This window comes from Rhagoletis zephyria, unplaced genomic scaffold, assembly GCF_001687245.7.
Source record: "Rhagoletis zephyria isolate East Lansing unplaced genomic scaffold, Rhagoletis_zephyria_1.1 Rzeph_scaffold_00882, whole genome shotgun sequence".
Classification (NCBI taxonomy): domain Eukaryota; kingdom Metazoa; phylum Arthropoda; class Insecta; order Diptera; family Tephritidae; genus Rhagoletis; species Rhagoletis zephyria.
Genome location: NW_016157966.1, coordinates 105441 through 122385, shown reverse-complemented (window position 1 = coordinate 122385; position 16945 = coordinate 105441). Strand labels below are relative to the sequence as shown.

Genomic DNA, 16945 nt, shown 5'->3' with positions numbered 1-16945 from the left:
AAAATAAAATAAAATAAAATAAAATAAAATAAAACAAAATAAAATAAAATAAAATAATTCCTTTATTTGCACAATTTTTAATGTTTCCAGAGCCTTCGCTTTCTCTGGAAGAATCTAAAATTAGTTTTAGGTTGCTTATAAGAGTTTTAGCAATATTTCTGTAAGGCCCATCAATTTGCTTAATGTATTACTTAAAGGTTTAGCGCCTGAAGCTAAAAGCCCGTTATTGTCCGCACTCTGATTAGAAAGACTATGGGCCATTTCAACAATATTAGAGTGGACTCTCTGCCCATGTACACATTCGCATTCGCAAAACGCAGGCTGCTTCCCCGTTCGATTCAGACGAGCCCCAAAATACAGCATATTCTCAACCCGTTGGGAGTGCCAAGCAACGGCAACAAAGAAAAAAAACAGTTTATCTAGTGGTTCGATCTTGACGTCTTTGTTGGTAACAAAAGCGGGATACTTTTGCAAAGCGGTTAAAGAAAATAATATTCATAATGGCCGAAATCGTGGATTCTTCTCTTCAATTGCATAATAACACTCCATTTCTATGCTAAGTATTTATTTATAGTAGCACAGTTATTAAAAGAAAAAAATCAGTTCTTTACTTTGAATTCTGCTTATTTCGATATTTTTGTTTCTTTCCTATTATATCACGGAAACGCGCAGTAATTAATTCATGTCCTTCAACTTTGCTTCTTTTCCTCTTCTTTATTGGAAAGCGGAGTAGTATGAGTAAAAGAAACCCTTATTGAAAAATTTAAAAGCAGCAAAATAATTCAGTGAAATTGCAAATGGTTACCATTCTCTACCGAAACTGAACAGAAGCAATTAAAAATAGAGATGAAATATGTAGGCGAACGTCCCTTTTCTTCATTATGTTTGTATCTGATGAGTTTGCAGCAGGCGCTTAGCAACATGTTGCTAAGAAACTAAAAAAAAAACGTGGGTGTCATTGTGCTATAACTGGTAAGGATTTCCAATTGTAAGAAAGCGAAGTGTTCATTCATTAAACAACGAAGAATTTCTTTCATAATCGAACAAGTTGATATGGACATTTTTATTCTATGTGGGAAGCAGAACGAAGAGGGCAAAGTACTTTGTAGCGCGCAGCTGTGATTTACGCTACAAATAGCCCACTTTGCCGTTTAGCTTCATCAATAAAATCTGTAAAATTTAACGCAACAGCAGTCTATGAATGAAAGCAAGAGACGAAAAATACAAGAGCTGATTGAAAGGACAGAGTGAATAACAAAAGAATAGAGAGCGCGAGGCGGTAGGTAGGTCCATGATTCAGTAGCAGGTATATGCAAAAAAAAACACGATGATGCTGGTGAACGAAGAAAGCAGCTGGCAGGTTTGCCTCATAAATGAAAAATGTTGCTGGACGACCCACTACTATTAACATAATAAATTATTTTAGGGTCAAAAGCAGCAGAGCATGGAATATCAGAAGCTGTTGAAAAAAAAAATAAAACTTTTAGAAAGCGAAAGCTTTAGAATTTTACTGCTATTTGACGGCTCAACCTATCCCACATCCCTCCCCCCTCCATTAGTGTAAATATTATTTGTCACATAAACTGTCATAACCGCAAGAGTAGAGGTTGACATTTTGTATAAAAAAACTTTTAAGTGCAAAGTTGCCAAAACTTTTCTTGGCGCGCTTAGCGCACCCCAGCGACAACAAAAAGCGCTTTTTATAATCATTACCAGCGTCATTGTAGCGCAGGTCGTTAATTTAACTTTCTTTGCGAATAGCAAGCCAAAATGTTAATCTTCAAAAAGTTTAGCACAAACTTATGCGCTTGAAAAATTATGTTGATGAGATGCCTGGCGATGAGGTGTTGTGAGGGTGGTGCAAGGAGTGAAAGAATAAAATAGTAAATTGGTGAATAAGCTTTTGAATTTGTCTAGAGTCTAGACACACAGAGTGCTTCCAGCTGTTTAAGGGGAAACGACTATGGGAGAGTGTTTCACTAAATTTTGCAATATTTGTGTGAATTGTTAGATTTCTATCTGAAAAGTTGAGAGTAACCAACGTAAAAATCTGCTAAAATCACTAAAAACCAACTAAGTTATTAGGGTTGATAGTCTGACTACCTAATCGATGCTATAGCCGATTACTTCAACGTTATCGATAACTTATTGTTTACCATAAGAAAAATATCGATAAAATACAAATTTCCTTCGCATTGGATTTAGTTCAGGAATCGATTAAGACCGATAGGTATGTCAAAGGTGATAGGCCGCTTAATCTTTTTCGATAATTATTTCAAAAAGTTTATCGATAATAATTAACAATATAAAGCTTTACAAAAATGCTCAAATATGCCTTGAAGGCGTCAGCGATAGCGATAACAAAAAAATTTCAACAGCGATAGCGATGTCATGAACCGATAACGACATCAATAACCGATAAAGATATAAATAGTCGATAACGATGTCGATTACCGATAACTAAAATTAAAGTGAAAGCCTCGCTTTGTGATGTGGTGTCATAATCCGAAATTGGGAGCCCATAGACTGAATTTGGAGTTCAATAGCACTATTTGTTAAGATAGTCTGACTACCTAATCGATGCTATAGCCGATTACTCCAACATTATCGATAACTTATTATTCACCATAAGAAAAATATCGAAAAATACAATTTTCCTTCGCGCTGGATTTAGTTCAGGAATCGATTAAGGTCGATAGCTATGTCCAAGGTGATAGGCCGTTTAATTTTTTCATAATTAAAAAAAAAAATTTTTATAATAATTAGCAATATAAAGCTTTACAAAAATGCTGAAATATGCATAGAAGGCGTCATCGATAGCAATAACGATAACTATAAAAACAATAGCAGTTACTGCAGCGAAATAAAAAAATGTCCACAACGATTGCGATATCATTAACCGATATCGATATCAATAACCAATAAAGATACAATAGAATAGTCGATAACGATGTCGACTACCGATATCGATAACGCTAAAAAATTCAAATGAGGGCCTCGCATTGTGTTATGGTTGTGCGTTTCTTTTTTGGACTTAAACTTCTGATAAATAATTTTTGTCAACAAAAGTGTTTCGTACGTAATAATTTCCAAACAAATCCTTTCATGTGCAAAATTGTTATTTGTAATTTTTGTTTATCTTTATTATTTGCTATAGCATCAACGTCGCGCAGTTTAATCCGCTTAAGCTGCGAAATCAAAAAGTGTCCCAAAAAAAATCGATGAAAAAAAGTTGCTTGTTTACATAAAAGATTGCGCGTGTGTGTGCGCGTACAGATTTCTTTTAATTACATTTAATTCAATTTTGTAATCTGCCTGTATAGGCAATTTTTTGCTAGCGCCTCACACTCTTTGCTTTCAAACATTTTTAATTTGTGTAATCACAACTTTTTGCGCTTAATTTCTTCATTCCTTCAATACGAGTACACATCGAGTTGTTTGTATTTTCTCTTTTTTTCCTTGCTATCTGTTGCAATATTTCACCCTTTTTCCACTACTGAAATATTTTTTGTAATTGCTTTTTTTTTCGTTTAAACAGTTATCTACATTTTTCGTAGAACTTTTTTACAATTCCTTTTCCACTTTTTCTCATTCCAGACCCGATTACCGTCCGGAGCGTGGCATTTACGATTTGCAAATTAAAAACGCCTCATACAATCGCGACAATGGCCGCTTCGAATGTCGCATCAAGGCGAAAGGTACGGGCGCCGATGTCCATCAAGAGTTTTACAACTTAACCGTCCTCACACCACCACATCCGCCCGTCATCTCGCCCGGCAACATAGCCGTCGCCACCGAGGATGTGAAAATGGAGCTGACGTGCAGCAGTATTGGCGGTTCGCCTGATCCAACGATAACGTAAGTACATAAATACATACATACATAGAGCTTGATTTTTTTTTTTGTTTTTTTTTTGTAAGTTTGTAAAGAGCTAATAGCAGAATGTCTCTGCCCACGCTGCCCAGCAACGAACGCAGCAATTGGCTGAGCGTCGTGGTGTGATATCCGCATACGAAGTAGCACAAAAATGGACACAGCGACGCGTTGTGGGCGGCAATAATACCGTATTAATTTAAAATTAAATTTATTTAAATTGAATACCTTATCCCGGAACGCCGGCGCTGCTGCCACCTCTGTCAGTGGTTACGAAATTTTTTAAAAGGATTTTCACTGCCATTAAATGCAGGCTACTAACCGACTGACGGCTGACAGGTTGCCAGGCTGGCTGCCTAGTTGATTCACTCATTCATGTGTAGCTATTCATGTATGTGAGTGTGTGTGTTGATTCCCTTTACTTTTTTTAAGTAGCACCAAATGCAAATGTCCTTAATCCGCGTTGAAGAGGTGCAATTGAGCGCTCAAGTGTAGGACCAACGGTGAGCGCAACGCTCGAAGTGGGTAATCATTACAAGCAGGCTAACGAGCTAAATGTGCACACATACATACATACATACACATATAAACGTATTTACGTTCATTGCTCTTGCGCACAACTCACTTAATTTCTTAAGTTTAAATAATTTAACGCCACTTTACCTGCTCACAGGTTTCGTTGCCACGTTAAAGTGGTTAAGTGAAAATGTATTGGAGTCTTGGAAGAATTTAAAATGGCTTGAATTGCATACATACATAAATACGTACTTAGCGAGCATTAAGCGAAAATTTAAGGCTAAAAGAAATGTATTTAAAACTTACGATCGATTTTTTTTTTTTACAGTATGCACAATGGGAGATTAAAAGATTGATAGCAAATAAATGAGCACTATTTTGCTTGAAATAATGCAACCGTGATAATAGAAAATTCCAACAACTAGGCGAATTACGCAAAGGTAGTGGAAAATATTTAAGGTACTATAGAAAAGGTTTTAGGTTAGTTCTCCTGGTAAGCTGATTAGGCCAGGTGAGTTTGACAGGTTCGTGAGTGGCTCACTCGATAATTAATTTTTTGTTCACTGGTTTATTGCCCAATAGATTTTCTTAGGACAGCCACTGCAGCTAATCCATACTATGTGACTGGAAATGCGCTTTATTCTCAAAATGAATGAAGTTCTGCTGATGTTCTCCAAGAAACTTCTTCGGGAGTTTCGATAAAATCTGGGCTGAGCTGTTAAAAATTTAATATGGAAAAATCTACCCCGAATAACTTCGAAAATCGGCGCTTAAGTGCAGTCCATAAATTCCTATTGTAACTCCTATGCGATTAAACCTTTGACAGCTTTCTACGGTATATCGTACAGATTTTGTTTTCAACTTTTTACGATTTTTTATTTATATATATATATATTTTTTTTTGAACGTTGTCACATGCCGAAAAGTGCATCCCACAAAATGTATTTTGATAACTTTTGATTTTGAAAATTTAGGAAAAGTCAGTATAAACAATTTATACGATTGAAAATGAATAGATTTTTCCCATTTTTGGTTTTTTTAGTTAATTTTGGGGACTTGTGCAGGACCATGTCGGGACTGGGTAAGACACACAAATTTTTCTGGACCATTTCGAGACTAATTCAAGCGCTATTTAGTAACATTTTCATGGCTAGTTTGGGTTCATTTTGGGCCTAGTGAGAGACCATTTCGGGATCAATTCAAACTTTGTTCGAGATCATGTCAGGACAAGTTCACCACTTTTTCATAACCACTTCAAGACAATTTTGGGACTAGTTCGGGATCATTTCGGCGGGTCGCGAAAATCCTTTAAGAAAATTCCCAACTATTGCTGAAGTGTTTATGAAAAATTCGTCTACTGCGCCCCACGAAATGAATAAAATTAAATGAAATTAACACTTAGTGTCTAACCTAACCTATTTATATATGTAAATAAATCCCTTAAAGCTTTGCCAAGCCGCAAACAGATTTATGCAGATCCAGTTTCATGAATACCTGGTACTCGTGCATTTTTTTCTTTTTTTCCTCTCAATTTTCGCTTTCACAAGCACACAAATAACTTGTTCGCTTAAGCCTTAATTGCGAAATTTATTAATACTCTAAGACAAAAATCCGAACCCTGATTTGCTATCAGCTATCAGCGCAACTATTTTTTAATTAGATGCAAATGATTGGCCCAGTTTCGTTTGTTTGCCAACATTTTTCTATTTTATTGCTGTTTGCATAGAGTTTCATCTAATCCCCTTGTCATTCGTGCCTTTTTTCTGTTCTTTAATGTTTCTGTTGTGTTTGTTTTTTTTTTTTCTTTATTTCCATCCGCATCAGTGCTTTTAATTTTATCTCGTGTTCGTGTTAGTCGCGCTCGCAAATTTACTATTATTTCCAACAGAGAGTGCAAGAAATAAATTCGTATAAAACTTCTTAATGCCCCACACTGCATTAACTGCCAAAAAGCATGTTCATATGTACTTATGTGTATATGTATATTGTATGTATGTATGTGTATGTATGTATGTGTATGTGCACTAGCATGTGCCATCGACTACAGTCTTGTCTTGCAATCCTCAAATATTTACGACACAGTTCATTGTGGTTGGCTGCCAAAAAACCAGCGCCAGCAACAAAACAAAGTCAAAAAGAAAGTAAAAGCGAAAAATAATATCAACAAAAAAGCATTACACACGGAATCGGGAAGAAGTGCGCGCAAACAAAAAAAAAAAGCAAATGCTGGCGAATAAAAGCGCAAGCAGCTAACGAGTAGGAAATAATCACGGACCGAAGGCCCAGAAAAAAAAAGCCAAACTCAAAGTGAACACAAATTAACAGCCAACGTTTTTCGTGCCACGCTGACTTAAATACATGCACTGATACATCCATACGTACATACTATATGTATATACAATATTATTGTACTTGATTTAATTTTTCCATGTACTGCTATCTACTTGTAGTTTTCTCTTCTTCTCATTATTTTTTTCTCTTTCTTTTTTCATGTCCTTGCGCCACCGACCGACCGCATCTGCGCTGCATTTGCTTCAACGCTTTTTGTTGCTCCGGTGCAGTTGGTATCGCGAGGGTACCAATACTCCGCTACAGGCTGCCGTCCGCACGGGCGGCTCAAAGGATCAGCCCACAAATGCAACATTGACGCTGCAACCGCGTCGCGAGGACGATGGCGCCAAATACAAGTGTGTCGTACGGAATCGTGCAATGAACGACGGACAACGGTTAGAGGCAACCGCAACTTTAAATGTTAACTGTGAGTGAAAAACGGAACATTGATTTTACTTGCACTTTTTTTTTTTGTAGCTATATACTGTATGTATATTTATCCGTGTTTATCCTTTTCATTTTGGTTGATAAACGAAATGAATTTTTGGCTTCAAAATAAAAAAAACGAAAGCGAGCGTGCAGGAATTGACATTCGGCAATCACGTTGCCTTGATTTCTTATTTAGGGGTGTATGCCTTGATTACTTACATATGTACATATATAGATACCCACTTACTTCTATGATTTTTTTTCACCATTCGTTACTTTCTTACGTAACTCCCCGTCAGTCTAACTATCTATATTTATGCACAAAACTAGCGGCCTTTTTTTAAATTATACCCCGCAGTTGCCCTGTTTGACTAATAGGTGTTGTAAGTGCTCGCGTAAGTGCGTAATTTATTGCACGCACACGCTTTATCCAACTGAACATGATTATAACTAAAGTATTTTCGAGAGCTACACTCCTAAATGAGAACGTAAATAATTTTTTATTTTTTCACTGACTACAAACGCGCTTCTGGCACTTGCATTGTCGCCCCACATTTATTTCATTTGGGCACCCTTTTTTCGGTCATGTCATCAGAAATCGCTATTCGTGCTCGTTTTCATGCATTCTACTTGCCTCCCAAATTAAAGTTAAATGTTCAATTATTACGATTGACGGTATAGTCCATAATTACCTCTCAAGGTCGCGATGACTTGTTTTACTTCTCTTATACCAATGGACTCCACCTTACCTTTTCTTACAGGCAGTTGTGCGCCATGTAGGAAATATTAAGCTAGTCGCCATCCACTTTGCAAGCACTAATTCGAAAGGTAACTTGGGTTAAAACGTGGGATAAATTTATTTAGAAGAATTTCTTCTTGATTCCGTACGACAGGCGATAGAAATTAATATACAGAATAGTGTCAGCATGACAACTTCCGTAACCCAATATGTACATAGGTCGAGCTCAATGTAGCCACTCGGAATTTTTATTCTACCAAATCCCTACCACATGAGTTCAGAACCTAGCAAGCGTGAAGCTGTGCATTTTAAGCTACTACTGCTTTTATTTACACCCTTATCTTTAAATCCAATGCGACTTAATGAAAATTCATGAAAAATTTTGCCGGCCGCCTGAATATATCGCGCTCCTTACTCGGTAGACTGAAAGATCTCGTAGAGAAAAAATCGGTTTAGACTTTGAGCCATCTTTAATGTAACTTCTCATTCTACGCAACGAGTTTTGACAAGCGTTCCAAAATATATATAGTATTCCAATTCTTTCTAAAGGACAAAAAATAAGTATAATCGTAATCCGAAGCTAACTTCTAAGTAAAAAGACGCCAAACATTTCACAGCATAGTTGTCCTAAGACTAGTTTCAGAAATGTGCAGATAACGAGAAAGCAAGCTTTCTCGCTTACTCTTTTTACCATTTTAATTGCATGAAATTACGAAAATGTGTTCTCAGTTCTTGGTTTGAATAAAAGTTAACAAAACTTCTTTCAAACTACCAACAAACCAAGTGAAAAATGTGCTACCAATTTTGGTAGGAAAAGCTCAAGGAGGGCATCACTGGTAGAGCGGTAAGCTGCCAGTGATAGGTAGGTGCCCGGTTTGGTGCCAGATCAGCGCACTTTTTTTTTCTTTTATCTTAATTTAGTAGATAACCTCATAAAAATTGAAGAATTTGTTTTCGATGCAGTTTATATTTAAGATTTTGCTTGCGGTACAAGAATATTATCTTTTAAAGAAACTGCTTCATTAGTTTATGATGGTTTGTCTTTGTGTAAGAAGATGAGGTATTTTTGTCCCATCAGCAACTCTTATAGCCAATACCATCGAATACTTAGCAGAGACCAACTAAGCATTTAGAAATTAATAACTTAAGAGCTCGAGCCTAGCCAGAAGATAGAATTCCAAGCTAATATTAAGGGAAGGTTATTCTTTTCTGCGGTTTGTGCCGTTTCTAATGTAAATTATTATGGAAAGAAAACGATAATTTACATACATATGCCATTTCTGAGATCACCATAACTTCTCATCAGATTTCTGCATCCAGTTTACTAAGGTTTAAAGAAGCGACTGCGACTTACAAAGCTTAAAAATACGGATATTCTGCTTTAGTAATCTCGTATTTTCTCTAAATTGACAGCATGAGTCCGTTCATTTGAAAATGTGTAGCTTTCATTTTGGCTATTTTAGGAGACTTACAGCATAAGCCGGTTGAGAATTATGGTTAGAGAGTGAAATAACTGTAAAACATAAGTTATATAGCGCATTATTTTGCATAATTCTTGGCGCACTTTTACAACTAATCTAAGAGAATAGATGACCTTTTTTACCTTGTTATCTGCTAGTTGTATTCAAAGGATCTGAAATTGCTATGTGTGTTTATCTCGATAACATTTTTTGGTTCATTACAATAAAGCTGTATTCAACATTAAATTTTTCCATTTATGACCAATTTGTCACCTTCATAGTCTTTGTTCATCAATTTTGCTGGGAATTGCTGTCAATATGTTCCCGAAGATGTGGAATATGTGAGACCACATGCTAACGTTAATGTTACGAAAAAATATGTCCATACTTAAAGGTTAATACAGTTGATACCTATTTTTCCTGCTGGGTTACCCCACACTTTTTGAAGCAACGAAAGTTGTCACCTGCTGACGTATTAAATATGCCATTTTATCACCAACGAATCACTGTTATTATTTTATTTGGTTATTTATAGCGCAAGCAAAATGATTGTGGGTGGGTGTTAACAATTTTTCACCTCGATGCGAATGACAACTGAACGTTGTGCTCGGCGCAATACGCGCAATTGGCATTCAAATCATTCATTTAGTCTGAATTAAAAGTGTATGAGAGTGGGTTGGTTACTAAGGGAAAATTCTGTATTCTATTATTAAATGTGAGTAATGTTTGCTGGTTTGTTGATGACGCGTTTATGAAGAGTTTGAGGATCGCGTGTTAGATAATTTTTAATGAATATTTCTTTTATGAATGAATCAATTTCGATGATTATATTTTTTCTATACGAAACAATAAAAACTAGTAAAATAGAAAATGAAAATAAAGCAAAAAATAACAATATTAAAATAATAAATGAAATTAAAAAAGAATCTTTTGAAAACAATAAAATCTAAAAAAATAATCAAAGAAAATAATATTTAAAAATTAAATAAAATAAAAAAAAAAATATTTTTATTTTTAAACAAATTCTAAAAACTAAAAGGAATTTAAAGTAAAAAATATTAAAATAAAGTTAACAAGAAAATATCATAAAAATTAATTGGAATAAAAAAATATATTTTTCTTTTTAAAGCGATAAAATCTAAAAATTACAAGAAAATATAATTGAAATAAAAACTTAAAAAAACAAGTTTTTAAAAATTAAATGAATTAAAAAAAATTATTCCTTTTTAGAGCTTCAGGCCGGTTATTAAATAAAACTTAAATTGGAATAACTGTAGGTATTTACTACATTTATTGTTGCCGAAAAATAATAGAATCTTAAAATTTAAAGAAAATTAAACTTAGAAACGAAAAACTAATTCATTTAAAAGCGAAAAATTTTAAATAACTTTCTTAAAACTAAACGATTTAAAAAATATTTTGTCGTTAAAAAAAAAAGACTCGAACGCGAATATATCGAATGGCATGCCCGTGCATTGTTTATAGGGCCATTGCGACTGTCAGCTTTTTTTCAAACTATCTTGTCATCTGTTTTCATTTTTCTTATAAAAGGCTCTATGCTATCCTAGTCAGAATTGCCTTGTAAGACTGGCGAATCGAAAAAAAATATTCGCCAGTCAAAAAATAAAGCTCGCGAACGTATTTACATGAAATTTAATTTCCAAATTTTTCCCGTTCTGTATTCCTAACTAACCGCTGAGTTGATTACCACACAGCTCCAACTCATAATTAAATTTGAGCTACGAATATGATGCCAAACTGTGACCCTTAACACTAATAACCGCATGCAATACCAAAAATCATATACATGCATACATCTCACACATGCAGCATACATACATATGTACATATGTGCCAATGTGACCAAAACATGCCATTCAAAAATTGCATTCAAAACTTTCACTGCATTCGCGAAATTGGAAATTTGTGTGCATGCAAGTGAACGGGAGGAAGAATCAACCGTCCGGTAATATTTAAATTTTGTACGCTAAAAGCGCGATTAATTCTGTGAAAATATATGAAAATTATATGCCTGTTATTTAATTGCTTTTGCATGTGGTGCCCAACAGCGGTCAGCTACTGTAGAATAAAAACAAATGGGTCAACTAAATATTAAACCAGCCATTAAATGCGAAAAATGTTGAAACAAATATGTGTAAAATTACTATATTCCACCCGTTCAACGCCGCTGTTATTGTTGTTGTGTTTAGTTGGCGCTATGCACGCTTTGCCTCGCAACCACGCATCTAATGCGCAGAGCTTTAATGCATCGATGAATTAGCTTTTAAATGCAAATGCAAATTTCCATATGTATGTATATACATATAATTGCAAATATCCGTATCTAAAAAAAAAGGTATTCATTAGGCCGGGTCGTTCTTCATATGGAAAAAAAGTTTATATAGAATAGGTCATAGAAAATTTCAATTGCTCACGTTTTAGAAACAGTAAAATTTTACTTTTCTCCATCACTTCGTATAGCTTTCAATATAGTAAAATGATTCCAGTGTTACCAGTTAGTAATAGTTGATACACTCCACTTGCAACAGATTTTTAAAGCTAAAAATTCAGTTTTGATGTATTTAAAAACAAAGTCCCGTAATAAATATCAGTTAAGATGAAGTATTCTCTACATTTAGTAGCAGGTTTTCGATAAATTTTCTGTCGAAAATAGTTGTAATCGAATCATAAATATGGATGTATTTATTTTGGTAAGTGTATTTCATATATATAGCTCCAAAAATTTTGACTAATACCATAGACAGATGGCAGTGTTAATACGAATTAACGGCATAGTAGATCTCATCAAAAATATTAAAAAATAATTGTTAGTTCCTTTTCATATTTTGTGGACTTTTTAATAAAATAAATTATTAATGTGAAAACAAATAAAATAAAACAGGGCAAAATAAAAACAAAAAAATAAAATTTAAATATTTAATTTTTTAAATTGTTCGTAACGGTGATCGTACCTAGGGTCCGACCGAACTATAGTACGTAGCTCTCTCTACGCAAACTCGCTTGCTTTCTTTGCTTACATAATTATTTCTTCGTTTATTTTTTATTCACATTAGACAACTGCGGACCATTTTGATTAGTGTGTTTATCGAAAATGCACCCTGATCCGCATTAATTTACAAAATTAATGTCATTATCCGGAACAATTGCAGCTAATTCAAAATTAACTAGTTTATCCGGATCAACGCTGCCGTCTGTCTAAGTTTTAAGCTTGCCATTTCTTTCGAATAATGTAAAAATTCATAACCTGGCAAAATGCTTAATATTTTAAGAACCAAAACAGATTTTGAGTTGACTGGTCGGAAGAGGTAAATTAGGTTAATATGATGTTAAAGGAAATAATGTAAATTTTTATGTAATAGTTTAAGATCGGGTTATGAATAAAAAAAATTCTGAAAAAAAACGTTAGACCATTTTTAAGGCTTGTCAAAGACAAATATTTTTATGACTCAAAATTCCGGACCAAATAAGCGTTCGACCCAGTCTAGTGTAAATTTTACATAAATACTTATGTGCATACATTTCCACACAATTTTTGCGAACTATATTTCTAAGCATTCACTTGGAACGAGCTCATGGCAAATACTTTTTAATCATAGCTCATTTAGTTTTTAGTTAGAATAATAATGTTAGTACTTTGGGCTTCGAATAACAACAAAAATGCATTAATATAATTATTGATCCGTGTATGTAGGTGAATATGTCTCTTAATTGGTCAATTACATAGCAGGTGAGCAGTGAGAGGCGTATACTGACCTTTGCTAATTAGCTATTTCACAGACTACATACGCTTTACTAATAGGACCAGCATAAGACCTTCTTTTTAAAATTCAAAATTAATTAAATACCTCCCCTACATACATTTAACATATTTCTTCATCTGTCTGTGCAACATTTAAATCACTTAACCTACCTTCCTTATAAATTAATCAATTTCCTTCACTGATCCACTGTCGGAAGGCATTTAACTCAGAGTGTCGCTTTCAAGCTGCAAAGTGTCATTACACCGAAATTGCCATTCACCGAAATTTACCCCAAAATGTTCAAATTATCCACAACACCTCCCTTTCGCACCTTTTGCGCCGCAATGAGCCCCCCCCCCCCACATTTACCTCCTTTCCGCCGAGTTGCGCCTCTGCACAATGTCGCACCTAAAATGTCGCCTGCAAACAATCACATTATAAACAATTACCTACGCTTATATAAACAGCTTATTGCTGTTGCTGTTGTTGTTGTTGTTGTTGTTGCTGTTGTTTAAGTTACAAACGATACCCAACATTTTTCGAGGGTGTGTGTCTTAAAGCGATTAATCACAACAATAACAAGTTCGAGGCAATAAAACAAGGACAGAGGCGCATTGTGTGTCGCTGGTGGTGGTCACTCAACCAGAAGGTGTAATTAAATAATTTATTTCGAAGCAATGAATGTTACATTTTGCTGCTGTTGTTTTTGCTTTCATATTTGTCGTTTGCATGTTGTCATGTACATACATACGTACGTACATATTTGCCGTTGTTACTAGTTATTTACGACTCTGCATACTATGTAAGCTATTAAGCTTTTAAGCTTGGTCGCCAGACAAAATTTGCTGCCTTTCTCAATTTGTGTGTTTGTGTGAGCGAGTGCCTGGGGTAAGGCGGGCGGAGGAGAGCGAAGCACCTCGTTTGTTGTCGTGCGGCTGAAAGCAAATATTTTTGATTTCGTCAAACTTTTGTTTGATAAGTAAATTTGTTTTGAAAACTTTAAGCCAATTTAACTTGAATGCAAATTGATTTAATGAAATGGGAGGACTAAATTGGAAATTATTTGCTTTTGAAGTGGTAGAATGGAGAAAATATTGTCGAACATATTAAAAGCTTAGGTTTCGAAGTTTTTAGGAGGTTTTTAATGAAATTTTTAAAGGGAAAAAAGTTTTGAATTAATGCATTTAGTAAAGTACAATTTAAGGCTTACCATTCGAAACAAAAATATGGAAATAGGCACATAACTTATTTACTTTAAAATTATTTTCCCAGCAGACTTTAATAAACCTTTTTTTTGCCAGTCCTTTTCCCTCATTTTACTAATTCCCGTGCGTCCAACAACTATTTATTCGCTCGCCAGCCACTACTTATATATGTGTGTGTATGTAGATCCTAACAATTAAATCCAACGAGTATTTTAATTGCTACAAAAAGCCAGGAAAACCCAAGCATACGGCCTTTTAATGCCTCCAACTGCAGCCCACTGAAAATTATGGGGAACTTAAAGTGAGTGATTACACAAAACAAGCCACTGAAATGAGTGAGTGAGCAGAAGAAGGCAGCAAGAATTATTATTCTTGTTTTTTGATAATTTAAATAATTGCAGATTCATTCTACTCACAGGCTAAGCGTGTTGCCCTCCTACGCATAAAAATAAACACACAAAAAATTCAGAAATTAAATTACGAAGTATGTAACCGCAATATTTAATTTTTCTAACATGTGTAAACATCAGGGGTTAAGTACCACAAATGCAAAGGGTCAAATATAATTTTACAACACCTTACCTCTTCCTTACCTTTCTACAACCTTTACACCCTCAACGCTGGCGTTTTAGTTGGCCGCACCCGAAAGCATTTGAGTAAATGTGTGCAGCAGTTTTCTGTAACATCAAGCCCTCCTCTATTTTCTTGGCCCTTCTTCCTTTAAAGCCGCCCACACTCTACTTTCTGTCGTTCCTTCATTCAGTTTGCCTACTTTTTTGATTTCGTTGCCACTCTCGCTTTGTTATCTGCCTGTGCTGTCAGTTTTACCCCCACATCGACGCGTCGCACCCTGGCGCAAATTACAAATAATTGTAGTTTCTCTGCAGATTGAGCTGCTACGCTGTGCGGCTGATAGTGGGCGAGTTGCATTACAAAAGGAGATATCTATGCAAGCAGAGGTAACCTGCCTCAGTTGGGCTGTTGTTGCTTGGCGCTGCTTCATAAGAACTCTTCTTTCGCACCCATTCACCCCCCTTTTGCGTGGGGGTCTTGTGCTTGTGCTTTTGAGACTACTAAGCTCCACACACACACACACACACGCACATATACAAATGTCGGACAAATATCCTTTTCCTATTGTTTTTGTATTATCCAACCAGACAAGCCAAACGAAGCCAAGGTAAGGCAAGGCAATCAGTCCGGTTTGTGCCACCTGATATCTGTTTGTGGCAATTATACAATTCAGTTGAAAAAGGAAGCTGGTATTTCCTCAGTTAACTATCTGCTATCACATAGAAATGTATTTTTGTACGCACACATTTGCACGCGTTACAACGTGTGAAGTTTACTCTGCCGGCAATGTAGCAGCTGCTTGGCTTCAACTGTCCCTATTCCTATCTGTTTGTCTAGCAGATTGCTGCTTTCAACCTCAGTCGTATCTCTTTGCCTCGCCATTTACTCTGCTGCTTTACTCTTATCTTTTGAGTTAGCTTTTGTTGCGGATAACAATTTGTACTAAAGTCTTATGAGCTGTACTTGAGCTCTGAGCAAATAGTACATAGAAATGTATGTGCGAATACAAAATTAATATCTATATTTGTTGCCATATATTTGTACGAGTTGGAGCGTTTAGCAGAATTAGGACAAATTATCTTGGGTTATGTTGGCTGTACAATATTTATTAGGGCTTTACTAAGACCAAAAACTTCACCGGCTGCAAACGTCATTGCAGAAACTAACTGCTCGCTTAAATAGAAGCAGTTGCCTTTAAGCTTGGCCTTCCTTTCCTTGCACTATCACGTGGAAGAAATATATAATATTTTCACTGAAGCATCATCAATTACATATGTATGTCTAGGGCAATGTAAATATAATTTAGTAAGAGGTAACTGTGTTTTGCGGATGGTTTTTCATTCGGCAAAAGCTCACCCTACCTGAGGGTGACTAGAATCGACTTCTAACTTCTTAGTTGAAAGACCGCAAAAGTGAGAAATGCCAGCAACGCTCTTCATATCTAGGTATATAAAAGGATATATTTCGTTAGATTGTAAATTCCGCCTGTCCTGATGCATTAGTGCTACCGATCTTAAATTATGGAACTGAGGTATGGTGGAATGTCACAAAGAAGGCTTTACACATACTTGAGTGAGTAGAAGTAAGTTCAGAGTCCCGCGGCCTTGACTTAGTTATGGAAAAACTGTCTGCTAAATGCGCGGTCAGATTGACGCCCAAAAGGGGGTTCTACTATAGAACTTTATTTATAGCTCATTGGCGCTCGTTGGCGTAAAGTAGTTACACTCTCCATAAAGTAATTGAAATTACTTTAAAGCTTATAAATGTTGTCAACTCTAAAAGGACTGAAAAAAGGATGAAAACGTATATCGAACTTGGCCAGTGTTAAGTCCGTGAAATTCCCATTAGAATTTTTACCTAAAAATACGATTCATACAATTCCATTCTGCTTAGGAAAAAGTCTTAGATCGTGTTAATAGTCCTGTCTAGACTAAAGCTAACTACTTAGTTGACTATTTCGAGACGTTTCGAAATTTTGACTCTCTCCCACGCTCAGGCTACTGTGCGGCGACGGCCTACCACTTCGACAATTTCGAACAGCTTATGCGATTAGCGACA

At 35.5% G+C, this 16945-nt stretch overlaps 1 protein-coding gene across 1 annotated transcript in view; it reads left to right on the top strand.

Moving 5' to 3' along the window:
- Window positions 1–3713: 3713 nt before the first annotated feature.
- ed (hemicentin protein echinoid) overlaps window positions 3714–16945 on the top strand; it is a 104096-nt gene continuing 90864 nt past the window's right edge. Inside the window, exons 1-2 of the mRNA XM_017614687.1 lie at window positions 3714–3858; window positions 6951–7147. Coding sequence (XP_017470176.1) covers window positions 3809–3858; window positions 6951–7147 — 247 coding nt within the window. The 5' untranslated portion in view covers window positions 3714–3808. The remainder of the gene's footprint in view (window positions 3859–6950; window positions 7148–16945) is intronic.